The sequence below is a fragment of the Bombus affinis genome, chromosome 1, assembly GCF_024516045.1.
Source record: "Bombus affinis isolate iyBomAffi1 chromosome 1, iyBomAffi1.2, whole genome shotgun sequence".
Lineage (NCBI taxonomy): Eukaryota > Metazoa > Arthropoda > Insecta > Hymenoptera > Apidae > Bombus > Bombus affinis.
In genome coordinates, this window is record NC_066344.1 from 4099825 (window position 1) to 4115966 (window position 16142).

Genomic DNA, 16142 nt, shown 5'->3' on the forward strand with positions numbered 1-16142 from the left:
CAGACTATAGTAGTTACAAACTATAAAAATATATTTTATATTTTAAGTTAATTAAGGGTTAAAATATTATATATATACATATTGGTAAATTTGTTTGTATTAAATCTTCAATGACGTAGTGAGCATAGCTCCTATTGGGTTGGCAACTAAGTGATTGCGGATTTTGTCATTAGGTGGTATTGACAAAATCCGCAATCACTTAGTTGCCAGCCCAATACTTCTACTAATTATTAATTCGTCATTAATTCGTACATTTAGATAAAATTCATATACCGTTATCACAAATCCGTTAAAATGTTTAATAAATTACTAACTATGTTGGGAAATACTACTAAATTCGACTAAAGCTTTCATTTCGACTGTTTTCTATTATGTAACAACAATTAAAAATATAGGTTTTATATTCTGAAATATTACAAGCAAAGAACAGCTTCCAAATTTTTACTTCCAATTACGACTATTTTTTCAAGAATTTCGCGTAAAAACTTTCCGTATTTATATGCTCGTAAATTATCGACACTCTTAGTTATCACCTGTCTACTGTAAATTATCGACAGATTCCTCGTGTTTACAACTTGCATAACTCTTCTAAATTTTTTACAATAACAGCCAATCCTTTCGAGTCACCCTAACAGTAACTTTTACATGAAACAATAAAGAACATATTTCGTTATTCTAATAGCGTTCCATTAATGAACCTCGCAAGAAGCAAACTCGCTCGACCGCTTACATAACGCTAATTACGTTATCCAACGTACGTACATACGTTCGGGGTTGTACGTAGAGAAGAGTTTAGCTTAGTCCATAGCGGTTTCGCCATCGACGGATGCAACTTGACGCATTCCTGTTCATTATCTAATTTGCCGATCGTTTACAGGCTCACGTGCCCCGAGCCCTATTTCGTCAGCGAGGGTCTCTACGCTACTCTCGAGGAGTTGGAAAACACGCGCGAGGTTACCCTACACGTGATGACCATCGGCAGCTTCATCGAGGATCCGACGAAGGTAAGTCGTCCATCGTTACGTAAACGTTTTCTTTTTGCTTCGAACGAGTAACAATCGCGTCCATCGTGTTGGATTCGCGATGGATCGTTCTATTCTTTACGCGTGTTCGCTTTACCAAATCGAACGATGCCTTTGGAATGATAAATATGAAAGAGGTTGCGTTCTCGAAGTTGGTTCATCGTGAGGTTTGCATTCCGTGAAATTTCATGCAAGGTTGCAGATGTAGAGGATTTTGTAATTCGTGCTAACAACCAAATGCGCAAACTTTTTCGCGAGTTAGTTAGAATATAATGTATATCTAATCCTTGGAGACAAAGTATGGTATTGAAACTATATAAAAATTAAGAATTGAAATAAAAGTTGGTGATAATCGAACAGTCTACCCGAGAATATTCTAATATTCTTTGATTGAAACGTCAAAAATGAGACTCAGTGACGGAAATTTTGATTGTTATCCTATCTTTTTGGATCATATTACCAACTAAAGTTCCGTAGAATACCGTATCGTGTGGTTATATCTATATCATACAGTAGTTGGACTTCTACTTCCTCCAGATATCAGAAAGTAGAAAAACTGGAAGAATTAGATTTATTTAGAGAATCGATCAAAATAGAAGATAGGAAGTCAATCAATGTAGATATACATATTTCCATAAGTACGCTCGTTAATTCTCACAAGTCACCCCGTGCAATTACTTCGAACAATTTCTCCAACTATTAATCTTTACTTTCAATTAATCGTCATCATCCTACCAAGCAACCTGCGTAATAACTCTAAAAAGTTTGAATCGAAAACAAAAAACGAGCAACGCTGTAATTATCAGAGGATCTTTCGAAATCAAAGAAGATACGTACTCGAGAAACTACCTTTCCTGGTGTCTGGTTCTCTTTCTGGCGGTCGGTACGCGGCGCAATAGGAGCCAGATACTCGAATAAATAAAAACATGGCTAATTGCAAACGCGGCGAATGCCGGCTCATCCGTCGACCCTTCGTTATCTGACGTGAGCACCGATTAAAATTACGTACGACTGTGCAGAGAAGCGTACGTCGGTCTCGCGCGCTGCCTGCTCTATCTCCCTCGGCCCTCTTCTCGGGTCGCTAATTAAATGCAACGGCTAATTAGATAACTGATAAAAGGTTATGGCGGTCCGCGAGCCGCACTATGTACTTTTGGCCCCACTTACGTACTCTGTCTAGCCTCTATCTTCTCGTTCTTTCTTTCTATCTTACTCTTTTATTTCATTCTCTTATTCGCTTTAGATAGTCGCTTCTTTTTATATTATTCTTCTGCCTGTTAGATACGTTATCTTGTACTTTCACTTCTTATTCCACTTGGTCAACGTTGTTTATTTTCTACCTTTCTTCCCTTTGTTCTGCCACTTCTGCTTCTTCCTCCGCTTCGTCTTCTTCCTCGTCCACTTCTCCTCAGGCCCTTCACTTCGAGTTCCTGTATTCTTACTTCTTTTAATTCCTTCACCGTGCATGTTAAGTTGTTGCTTTTGTTTCGTTCCCTCCTCTTAGCTGTTGCATCGGTCGCTTTTTGCCGTGCTTTCGCTTTCTTCTTTCACCTCCGCGTATTTTTACGCCGGGTTTTGCTCGTTCGTTTTTCACATTCTGCGGTCTTTCCATGTTTTTTCTTTCCTTCCCTGTGGCTCCTTGCCCTCTCCACGCGTTTCGTTCCCGTCTGCAGCCCTCTTTTTTCTCTTATGCTTAATCGCGTAATGGACGCAAGAAGTCAACTATTAGGTTTCAGGAGTATTTCATTATTTTTGAATAATTTCGAATACAACGTTTGTTAAAAATTACGACTGCCGGTAATTTTCCAATTGGAAGCTACAAATGATTTTATGTGTTTGCATAAATATATATTCCATATTTAAATTGTGAAAATCCTTTTTTGGTTGTTTCATATTCCTCCTCTATCGCTCCTGGTCGTTCTTGGCTACTTCGCATGTTCTTCATAAAGAGAAGTGCCCTTCTTAGAAAGAAGTGCCTTCTTGTATTTGCTTCCTCTTTTATTTCCGTGATTTCTTCTATCTGTTCGTTTTTCTATACTTTTATTATTTCGGTGATCAATTTTGTGCGCCCTTCCTACGATCTGATTCGCGTTCTCTTAATGAATGTTTTCTCGTTATTTGCTTTTGCAATTGAACCGTCCATTTCCTTCTGTTGTACTTCTCTTGTACTTCTCTTGCTGACAGAAATAGATTCGCTAATTTACTTTCCCTTCCCCCAATTTACGGTTGCTCTTTGTATCCTTACATTTTTATTGCACTCGCCTTTTGCTACCAGTTTGTCTTCTTCTTGCGATTTTATTTTGCAGCTTTTTATGTAGTATTTCTCTTTTATGTTCCCTATCCCCATTTTCTCTTCGATCTTTCTGTTTCTCCCTTTTCTACAAAATCTTTCTTTCTCTTCAAAGATAGAATTTTTTCAGTTTCGTTTCTTTAGCGATGTCACTTCTCGTTCTTTCTTCTATTATTCCTTTATTTTCCTCTTTAGTTTCTCTTTTTTACAATTATCTACTTTCATCTTCAATTCAGAAATTCAAATAGCTAAAGGATTTCGGTGTAAAAAGATTGAATGCGAGTTTTTAATTAAAATGGATGTAAATCCCACGCAAAATATAAAGAAAGAAGTCACAAACGCTGGAATAATTTATTTTAGCTTGTAGCGCTATTCTGAAGTAAAGTTACATTTGTAAATGCCAACTACATTACGATCGAAAAGGATTTTATTAAAAATCTCGGTAATTTATTTACAAAGCGAACGAACTCCCGATTTCAATGATCTTGAAATATATTGTCAAGATCAATTGTTCCCTATAGGTATCACCCAGCTATAGTTTCTGACATATGTAAAGGCTTCTGGTTCGACGACAGTATGATTTTGATAATCGAATAGTCGCTTTCTTCAGTGTCATAGTTCAAGCGTTTCCGATTTTGAATAACGCTGAGATAATATAGAGCTTAATACGAATGGTGTCTGTCTCATTGTGTGACACCTTAAATTATTTCACAGTAGCGCGAGGTAGCCGAATAATTATCTCATTTGAACTTATCCCAACGGCCAAGCAAGAAATTAGCAGATATGCAGAAAAATACAAGATAAGAATAGCAACACGCCCAAACTGGCTAGCTGCGGAAACGTTCAACACCTTAAACATGGACAGAAGGCTAAAAAGGAAGCACCCAGCAGACCTCGCAGAGGCTATAACCTAGCAAACGCGAGGATGGTATCCCGCTGGGGGTAGCCACCTACATAATAATATAACTGCTAAAAAATTCGACCTAATGTCCAAAATGGACAAATTGTGAATATTAAGAAACAAATAAAAAAAAAAAAATTTGAACTTATCCCATTGATGTTTCTTTCCTACTCGAGTTGAAACTGATTATCGAAAATGAGTTAGGTCGAACTACGCGAAAATACGGACGCCGTGAGACGTCTGTCTATTTCAGAACAAAGTGTGATCGTATCGTAGATTGAACTGAAGATTTTTGCGAATATCTCGAAGACCAAAACCAAGCGACGTTAACACGTACAGAGAAAAGTTGCACAGAATGTTAGCACCGAGAACATATTTTAAGATCATTGAGATCGGTGAGATCGCCGCTCTATAAATAATTACTAAACTCTCCTTTTATGTTACCTGTGTCATCTATCAGTTTCTTAATTACTTCAGTTTTGTGTCTTCCGCACGTTCGACTTTATTCGTCCACATCTTTCACCAAGTTTCTCTACTCCCTGCTACGTCTACTTCAACGTCTCTTGCTCTTCTTCTTCTTCGAATCTTCAATTCAATTCTTTTTTTCTCTTCTTCTTCACCTCTTTGCTTCAACTAGCTACTCGCGTTCATTCCGCTTGGAAATTCGAAACTCGGCTCGAATTCCAGCGTCGATGAGGTATCCGCGACCTTGAGGCTTTACAGGCTTCGCTTTGGATAGCAACGTAGGAAGGGCAGCTAAGTGGAAATCTAATTAATGCGTTTTTACCAGGAACGAAGTACTACGTGGAGCACCGTTCCGGGAACTCGGCTGGTATATGTGCTTTAGGTGACAGAACATAGTCACGTTATCGCTAATCTCGTGCTGTATAACAGGGGCTGACAGGGCAACGATCCTACCTCGCGGTGGTTCCCTGGCAAACATTCGATGACACGTGCTGTTGCATCGTAATTGTGTTATACTTGTGCTCGATTGAGAGAAATTTGTGCTAGTCGATCGATAAAACTGTAGCTTCTGGATAATAGAATTGGAAATTAGGCGTATCTTTGGGGAGAATCGACTGGTGGCTCGAGGATGTAAAATTTTGAAGTTAATATTAACAGATCGTCGTGTGAATTTTATACATTTTATCTCGAGGGTCACGGTATATTGAAATATACCATACCATTTAATTTTTCCAAAATATTATATTGTATTTGCGTATTTTTCATGTGACAACGTCGTCTATGTCATTGTTGAACATTTTTTAATCCATAAAATTTATCTTATTTTAATCGAGTTTAATGAATTCGGATTATCGATGATCATCGTAGCAGTCAACTTGCTAACCCGTCAACTAATGATGACTTGTGAATATTTCAAGCGTAATGATATATTTATCCGAGGATATTCTTGATTATTAATTATACGTTAAACTGTTTAATAGGTTAAATCCATTCCACTGTTCTAATGTGCATTCCGCCGTGACTGTTATTCGCTTTTGAAATGTTTATTACAGTGAAGTACATTTCTATATCTACGTCATTTAGAATGTACTTTTACATCGGTGAAGATGATATATTTTTCATTCGAGTTTCATTTTTTATCATTCATTTTATCTGAGCAAATTGGAGTTTCAGAATGTACAATACTTTCTGAGACACACAATGGGAATGGCTTATGATTCATTGACGCGAATTGTTTTAAACTTACTATTCATCTATAAGCAGCTTATGCTGGGTGTGTTTATATCTTTATTGATACAATAAGACAGTACTGTGTGAACTTTCATTGCGTAAAGGTTTCACTATTTCAATACCTTGTTATCTTAACATTTCAATGCGCAAATGTTTCCACTTCGACACCATTGTACTTCCACTGGAATTAAACGTAGAAAAATTTCAATTTCATCCGAGCACACGATATACTACATTACGATAGCGTAAAGAATTAAATATGTATTAAGTATCGTATGAATATTATACTTGTATAATAGAATGTTTATTACATATAATTCTAGTAGTATACATATTAATCAAATATTATTTTGAAATAGCGTAGTAATAACGAAATAATAAACAAGTCATTAAGGTGCATACATCAGACAAGTACCTACAAAACGTTTCATCATAATTTATCTTTTATACCAACCCTTTTTCAAACGTGCGGGATGAATCGAATTTTTATCAGACTATGCACATTATGAGCCTTGATACGTAATTGGCATTTATGTGGCCCGTAAATAACACCGGCTCGTACTCGGAATGATTGCGGGAGCACGGTTAAAGATCAGGAATCATCGTTTATGAAGCAATAACGTATCGCTGGAGAAGCCGCGTTGCAATAAAATATTGTCTCTAATTCACGCTCGTATGAATCGATCTGCCAATCATCGCAACATTCATATTAAAAACTAAAGGCGTCCTTTCATGAGCGACGACACACTGCGGCGAAATTAATGGAACTATAAAAACTATTATGCATGGACAAGCGAACAGCAATTACCATTGGCATTTCAAAATACTTGACCGAAATATTAGTTGGCGTTGAGACGCGATTGGCGATCCAATATGAGACTCGAGCGACGAGTAACTTTAAACACTGGTAGCACTCTTTGAACTGTTTTTCTTTCTCCTTTTTTTTCAATGGTTTTAAGCGATTTAGCGAATAGCTACTTATTTGTAATTTCACTTCGTAAGAAGAGCATTCTTTGGATTGTTCTTCTAAACGATTTCAATGATTTAGTGGAAAGATATTTATTTCTAATTTTATTTTACGATCAGTGTGGAATAAAACATAAGGATAGTATTCTGTGGTTATTTTTATTAAATTAAATAATTCAACAAATTCTGAACTTTCATTAGTGATTTTTATCGAGTTGTTAGTATTTTCAATTCAATGGCTGATAGGTTAATAACTGACCTAACGTTTAATAATCGAACTTTGTTAGCGTATTTTATAGATATTATTAAACGAAAAATGCAACATAAACATAGGTGATTTAAAACTTTATTAAAAAGTTATAATAGAAAACTATCAAACGCGGTAATGGTTTTGCGGTTACTATGTTATAAGATAAGAATACAAACCAGTTTACAGCCAATATAATCGTTGAAGTCCTTATTTACTTTGGGTCGCTTGGCTCGATTAAGTAACTATGTTAATTAATGGCTAGTTAGACGTTAATTACAGTTGTAAGCAACCTTCTTATGAAGCAATATTTTGCAAAAATACATAGTAGATAACATAACATGCATTATATGATAACATAAATCGACTGCCAGAGACACTATGAATTTTTCGAAACTAATAATTATTATTTGATTTCCCATTGTAATTCTTGGACCACCTTGACGAATTTATCTCTCTCTTCTTTTTCTCTATTTCTTCATTTCTCCGTACAAAATATTTTTTACAGAGTTTATATACATTTTTCGAACAATTTAATAATCTTCTTTCGAGGGTTGCTCGTGATTTATCGACCGGCATAACAAATTTATTGAACCGATTGCTTCCAATCTCTCAAAATATGGAATTAATATCCGTGCTGTTTTTGAAAAAAAATGACACTCGACGAATATTCGTCGGTCGCGACGATCTTTTCCATGAAAGTACCTTTCCCTGTTTGCCCGTGTCGCGATTAACGAGTCGAGAAACTGGTTCGCATCCCGTTTCGCACGGCTCATTACCTAGCCGAGGGGTTCTACTATTTTATTTATGCGTCTATAGCCGACGATAGTTATTATAATTGCTTGTCGCTTCCACGTGATTTATGAGTGCGCTGCTAAACGCTGCCTCTTTAACGGCTAATCCTGTTCGTAATGGCTACCGTAGCCAGGTTACACAGAAACTCTCCTCTCGACGAGTCTCACCCCGGAGTAATGACAGAATTCGTGGAAAATTGAACGCATTTTTCAGTCACGAGCCATTTCCTACGGTTATTTCAGTATTTTCTCGACGCTTGTTGTTTGCACATCTCTTTCTTTTCTCCGTTTTTAAGCACGTGTGTCATCCTTTATAAGTTATGGTAGCATGTATATAATCAGCTGGACCTTGGATTAACAGTAACCGTAATGTTATGTTCGCGTTGATAAATCATTGTTGATAAATCATTTTGAAACATATCCTTTGTATGAATTATTTTAAAGTTAGTCGTGATATTTGTCTTTTCACGATTGAGCATTAAAATTGCGTGGCAACGAAGTTGGAAAATTAATAAGACGTCGAGTTGATCAGTTTGGATCTCGAGGGACTCGTACGTCGTTCCACTTTTGTTCTCGCCATTTTTTTACCACGAATGAAATGATCGCCCACATTCCTCGCTTACTTACTCGGTGTACGTATCATCCTTGTTACGTAGTCAAATTCGAATCGTATACAACGAACGTGTTAACGCTGGACTGAAGCAACTAATCGTCGAACACTGTGCGTTGGATAATTATCGATAGACTTGCACTTACGTCGATTATAATTTACGTGTGCCGAGGTTGATGAGCGTAATATCTACTGAAAAGCAATATATCAATGTACAATGTAGCTGTTACGCAATGAAATAGACGAGGAGATCTTTCCAATCTACCAATGTAGTCATCTGTGCAATGAAACGAATAAATCCAATGAGAAGAGATTTGGTGAAGCGCTCGAGTATTAGCTTTTTGTGAAAAATGATACTTGGAAAGTTCAGTTCAGTACCATTTCATTATTTCATATAGAGACTATAGCAAGGAAAAACTGGAAATAGCTTAGAAGAATCGAGGGTCAGAAAGTACTTGGTTCGGAGGAAAATAACCAACGTTATATCTTCCAAGTGGAAGATCGAAAGAAATATTCTCGTTCTAGAAAGAACGTTGTGTTTGCTAGGGAAAATGATCGATGATCATTCACACCCTTACTTATTAAAAGAAAAAGGGCGCAAATTAGAAACCAACACTAGAGCTGGAGGCTAACGCTAGAAAGTCCAGATTACAAAGACAAATTTTACTTTCACAAAATTTACGAACAGTCTTTCCAAAAGCAAAGGATACAAAGAAGTTTACGCAGTTTGTTTGAAAATAAAAAGATTTACTTTCTACGGTTACGATCACTCTCACGTATTCTGTAACATCAGAGAAACTTCGTCAAGAACTAAACAATTACAATGGTCGCATTATCGTATTAACAAGTAGAGATAAAAGAGCTGAAGCAATTCAAAACTAATTAAGGAGAGAACGGAGCAACAAGATTACAATTCGTTTATAGTAATAAAGACATTGGCTTAGCTACCACTTCCACGGTGGAAAACACGATCCTCCACGGCGAAACAAGCTACCAATGCATCAAAATGGCATAACTTGCGAAAGGTTAACCGGCTAAACACGCATCAACTCTGTATCAAAGCGCGACGGCCTTCCAACAAGCGGCCACTACCGATCGCGCGCCGCTAAATCCCAGTAATGTTATAATTACACCACTGATGCGGTGTTCGTGAGATATACGCGACGCATAGTCGCATATACATATATATATGTACAACAGTAGTATATAATATAGAAGACTTGAGGCGGTTAAAATAAGGGAAAACCGGTTTCTCTTCGCGCTTCAACCGCGAAGCGTCCGTTAACGCTGATGACGTGGAAAACAGACGTACCACTGCACGCGGATTACAGTAAATTGCGGCAGGTGTTTGTAATACTTGGCCGATTCAAAGGCAGCAAAACACGTCGTCGATGATACGAGCCGAGGAAACCAGATAGACTCAAGGAAGATGGGCCGCTATCGTTGGCCAATGCGGCAACAAAGACGCGGTTGCAGCGCCTCTGAAATTACCCTGCCGCAACCGTGTTAATTGAATTTTATTTTACTCTTCGGTTGGATAGGTTCGACGATCTTCGCTGTTTACCATCGCCGCGCCAGGGACGTTCAATCTGCGATCGATGGCATATTTACGAACTTTGATGACCCAGGTGCCGGCTATTCGGCATAAATATCTCGCTAACGGCCGGATGGAATTTCTGAAACATCGCGCCAAATCACCTCGCGATCGTCGACGCGTTCTTAACGTTGGATACCTTTTTTCGTTAAAGGAGAAGTTATACAAGGTCTTCCATAAGTTCCGGGACGGGAAATTATCTAAAAAACAATGTACTTTTGACAAAAATGTTTGAGACGAAAGTTTTAAGGTCTTGAAAGTCCTACCGAATAGTCATATTCGTCTGACCTTGAATGGTAGGACCAAACTCAGGTCCAGGTTAACGCGATTCTCGTTAATGATACAGCCTACTTTTTATCATGTACAGTTAAAGCTGACGACTGGAGATCTTTTCAAAAGATCTTACTACAATAAATGTAGTCGGTAATTTTGTATGTACGATTGAAGGGATCGTCAAACAGTCGATAGACATCAGATTGAACGTCTCATTAATTAAGCACCACTCGACCAAACACATACAAAGCACAACGATAAAGACTCATGCATACATACAAAGAGGTGTAAAATACGCAACGACCACGCGATACATCCTGCATAATGCTAATGCCGGCGTCACTACCTCTTTCGATGCTCATAAATCAGATAATTTTTATCAAGAAAAGGTCATCAACCAGTGTTTTGGAAGATCTTGCCCCCGGCTCTAACATTGTGTGACAAAAAATAGGGTATACCATTAAAAAAATCATGCTAACCTCGACGTCAGCTTGATCCTTGGCTCAAGCTCAAACGGATATGACCATGCAATACAACTTTTAAGATTTGAAAACTGTTGTCTGAAATATTTGTTTCAAAAATGCTTTTGTTTTTGGGATATTTAACCGTTGCAGGACTTTTGGAGGATCCTGTATAGTGGCGTTCATTTTACCGTGAACAGAAAGTGATGGAAACGATCTATGATTTTTGTTGCGTTCAGTTAAAATGAAAATGAGTTTTGTGAGGTGAAGCCACTTTGAAGTTGGTATTTCATACGCATCTTGACTTGTTTCTTTATTTGTAACAATATGATGGAAAAGAATCTCGCGTTGAGCGGGTGTTGGATAGCCTTTAAAGTGGAAGAAATGCTGATAGAGATTGAAAATATTTATAATCTTTTTTTGCATAAGGTGAAATACCTTCTTCGCTTATGATAGTAAGTAAATGAAATTCCTCATGTAGAAATGAAATGCTATTTATTACCCATCGACCTGTTACGTTACAAGTAGAATGCATTTACTGTCGATGAAATTTGCATCGCATGGTAGTAAATAATTTCTTACGAGGTATATTTAAATATTGCAAAACTTTACGTATATATTCGACGTAAAGCGAACTTCACTAAGTAATTTTTGAAAACTTTCTGATTTCCAATTTATATTCCATATATCGATATCATATCATCGTATCGTCAATTTACCAGAAAAGCGAAACAATTAAAATAGCAACGACGTTCAACGAGCGTAACTTGTTTGTATCTTCGATTCGGTAATATATGAAAAATACCGAGTAAATGGAAACCATCTACGGAGGAAGAGTCAATCTCTTCAAGTGCTGAAGCAGATTTCCTGATGCGTTGAATAATGCATACCACGACTGAAGGAAGCATTGTTGTCTAACAACGAAGACGTTAAACGGAAGCATCTTCCAATTGGCACGTAGACAGCTTTTACGAGCCAACGACATGCGGCCATCGCGATACTTTCAGGATAAAAAAAGACATCAGTTCTAAGCGAATGATCCGCAAAAGTACCATCCTAGACTCGTACTGGTTGCCCAAGAAGTTCTAAGAAACTTTGTGCAATAGTTAAATCAACATAATAGTTTGTTATCTGGTTAAATTTGTGAAAAGTTTGTTTCTAGAATCTAAGTTTACGAGATTTTGGTTTATTCCGGTATAACTTTGGAAGCATTAATATTTCAAACAACACAACATTTTACAAATTTCATATTGCAAACTTCTAACACGTTCACGTAAATATTAATAAATTTCCTGCACGTCGTATTAAATGGTATTGTTTAATTTTTCAAGTCATCGCGAGAATTCTCAAGCTTCTGACTCATCGTTATAGACGCAAATGAATTTCTCTCGATTATGTTCAATGTCCCCACATACATATTAAAATTCACGAATCTTGTTCTCACGGATCTTCGATTCTTCGCTATCGAGGATGATCTTCCTTTTATCTCGTTGTTCCAAAGATTGTACTAAACAAACAACAAGATTTCTAAATTCTCAAACACCTAAGCGGTGGTCGTATTTTACCTTTCCTCTTCTTCACTACGAGTTTCAAATATAGCGTACTAGAGATCATAAATCTTGTTCGTCAAATTCCCAGCCATTGATCGAAGTCATTGATCTTCGATCTGTATTTCGAGTCGTCCGTTGATCTTTACTTGGAGTCGTCATCCAAAAAAATAATCAAGTCGATGGCTAGATGATTTTTCGTGGTGGTGACGAATACAAATGAGGCCTCGGTGTTCCATGAAGACCGTGTATGTCGCAAGCGGAACGCCACGGACGACGTCCCGAACGATGATCGGCCAATTCCTAGACACGGCAGCGAGCATAAATTATTCAGGCGATGTAGCAAAAGCGATTAATTTTATTGGCCGACGTCCCGGATATGGCTCGTCTGCACCCGTCACCGTCGCTTTGTTGCAACGTCGTCGTATCCTATGCTCCGTGTTCCTCGATTATGCGCGAGCTCGGCTAACACCTTATTAACGTCGCCGCTTGTACGAGGCACTGGCCACAGGGAAATTGCGCAAAAGCGGCTGCTCATGCTCAACTGTGTTGCTCTTTTCTCATCGTCGAGATCGGATGCCGATGCCACGTAACAAACGGGACCTTTCGTGGTTGCCACCTTCTTTCACTGTTACCAAGATTGATCCGCAACAGGATGATTTCTGGGCTGAGAGTTGAGTAAAAGATTATGGGAAATGTGAACGAAACCGAACGATTGCAGGATGAAGCTTGGCGATTATCAGATCATTTTGCAGGTCGGATATGGTCTCGTTTGGATATCCACTGGTTGCTTGTTACTCAAAGATATCTGGATACTTGCTTATTTTTGACAACATATATTTTGATTATAAAATTATAGCTCGCGTAACGACAACCAATTTGTTGTAGGCTATGAGATATTCTTTATCTGATTATGTATTAACTTTTTTCTTTATTGTTAAATACAGTACAGTCATCCGTTCTACTGTTGCAATATTTTGTTATCCGAACAGAATGTCTGCCAGTAACAGATGCGTTTTGTTGTTATAAATACTATTATTACATGATCATTACATTCGAGCATAAAAATCAAATGGAAATGATAGGGATATCGATTGTCTCATGCCGAAAATGCAGTTTAGCAGTCAGAAATGTATGGGTTTTTGAAATGTTGAAACAAATTGATAATTTTCTTGATTTTTATTTGAACGAGTAAAATGTAGTATTAGAGAAAGGTGATAGTTCTATTGTTCAGAAGTTCCATTATTCTATCATTTTTATCCGCCTATTTTCGGATACGATAAGCTCCACTGTATTTCCAATCGAATCAACGTTGCGAATATGGTTTAAAATAGTGAAATCTGATCATATGCAGGTAATATTAATTACGGAATGTTGATAGAATATTGATTACATTTCAAAAATTCGTCAATTTTCGATCTCAATGTCAATTCTTTCTTCAAATACCGAGTTTACCCGATCAATGATATTATCAATATTTTAAATTAAATGTTAATAATATGGCTGATTATAACGTAATCTATGGGATTCATATTAATGTAATTTGTGGCAACATCTTGGAAATAATTGATAGAATGTTCTACTTCTGTTTCTCTTAACTGATCTGTGATTAGACTAGTAATAATTGTGATTTGAAACAATTAGACATTACATCTTTCTTTGTATTAATTATATTTAATTTGTTGTTTCGTAGTTGAGTTAAATGTATCATGAAAATCTTGTTTAGTGTCAACTAAAAATAACAAGAAACGATGCTTGATCTCCATACAAATGAACAAAATAACGTGTTGTTATATTCTGAGATTATACTTTTGCAGTTTTGCAAAATTTTCGATTTAAGAAAATATTTAGATTCTCATTAGGGACAACGCGCTGAAATTTCATAGGTGAGGCAAATGTTTCTGGCGTGGAGAGTTTTGTCACAGGTTATTCATTTAATGTAGTAAGCAGTTTATGACCATTTTATTAGTCTGATTGGTCAATCTTTCGATATATGCTCATCTGTTAAGAAACGGTGAAAGGAAATTGAAAGGAAACACGAAAGGGAAAGTAGAAGGGAAGATGAAAGGGAAAACAAAAGGAGAAGAGGCGGTAACTACTTTTCCAAGTCCGTGATCAAATTTTTCGACGATATTCACGATTTATGGAATATTTTGTTTTGAAAAATGTCAAGCTTTTCCGAGATTATATAAAGTATAACAATCTGCCAAGGGCTTCTCCAGTCTTTCTTATTTATCAATTAATTAACGTAATACAACGACGTAATAATAAAGTTTGGCGAAAAACTTATCAAGTTAATTTAACCTTCTAACTCTGATTTAATTCCTGATATTACGGAAAGCTCTTAACATTTTCCTTCATCTTTCAAGAAACAATTATTCAAATATCTCTCGTCTTCAAACTCTAACGTAAAGAGAGAAAGAAAGATTAGAGTATATTTTACAATGAAAATTAATCGACAAATTTAGGTATTATTATTAAATGGATACAAAAATCATACGGACGTACCAAACTATAATTACGAATATCGGTGGCCAAAGAAAACTACATAAAATTTCGCGAAAGTAAAAATTAAAAAATTCTCTAAATTGTTATACAAAAGCTATTATCACGATATTTCGTCAAATTTGGAAATGACAAGAACAAAAATTTGAACATTTCTCCACGTTCTCTACAGAATCATCGTTAAAAGTTTCTAATTTCCCTAAAAATCCATCTTTTTATATACCTTATAATTAAAAAAATGTTATCCAACACACATTTCTCAAGACGTATCGATTAGGTTTCTAATCGATGTCATTTTGCCGCGATGAAAGCGAGCGCAAGCATCGTACAGGATCACGAGCAGAACACCGGGTAGCAAATTGATTTACGAACGTCGCGTACGACCGGTCGTTCTCGCGTGATTCAGCAACATCTTGGTACGGCGAGTCGCCCTAAAATCGCTGACGACGATGCTGACCTATGTTCCCTGAGGGCAGGGTAACCAAATACCTGGCTAACAGCCGGGTCATTCATGCTTATTATCCCGACACTTAATTCTAGCCTCTCGGGTAGTCGCGTGATCCCTGTCGATGGACTCTGGCAGACCTACAGCACTCGCCATGCGATTAATAAAAAGCATAAACTGATTGATTTTCTTCGCCTCGATGCGCCTCCAGGTCCAAGCTATCGAGAAATTTAACGTGTGAATGTTATTATCGTTCTATTGTACGTTACAGAAGTTTTAAATTTGGGATCTATCAAATAACGTTGGGTATATTGATTTTGTTAGATTTATTACGGTTAATGGTTTATTCGTAAATAGTTGGTATACTTAATTGTAGTAATTATTAATCAAGGAATATAATAATAAACAGATTGATTGTGGATTTTATAATAATTATAAAATAATGATTACTTTAAATACCATATACCAGTTGCTGTATTCTTATATATTACCAATTATATTTCATTTGTCATAAATATAATAATATCGATTACACTTCATTTTCCATTACCGTTAAATACCATCTTTTCGATTACTTTTTTACCATTCTTTGTCATCATTTTCTACCTTCGTATTCATATTTCTATAAACAGAATTAAAGAAATAGATTGTACGAAGAGATTTCTACGACGTATATCTCGAACGTCGCTAAAATTTAGAAGATTAAAGATCGTAGCGCATTGATTAGCAACATTGTGATTAAAAGTTAATGTTATATACCACGAAAACAGTAAGTTTAGCCTGGTAAGAGAG

General features: G+C 36.7%; 1 protein-coding gene across 1 annotated transcript in view; it reads left to right on the forward strand.

Annotated features, from left to right (window-relative positions):
• Positions 1-741: 741 nt before the first annotated feature.
• Positions 742-16142, forward strand: part of LOC126920134 (UPF0489 protein C5orf22 homolog) — a 420270-nt gene continuing 404869 nt past the window's right edge. Inside the window, exon 1 of the mRNA XM_050730096.1 lies at positions 742-1004. Within this exon, the coding sequence (XP_050586053.1) occupies positions 969-1004 (36 nt within the window). The 5' untranslated portion in view covers positions 742-968. The remainder of the gene's footprint in view (positions 1005-16142) is intronic.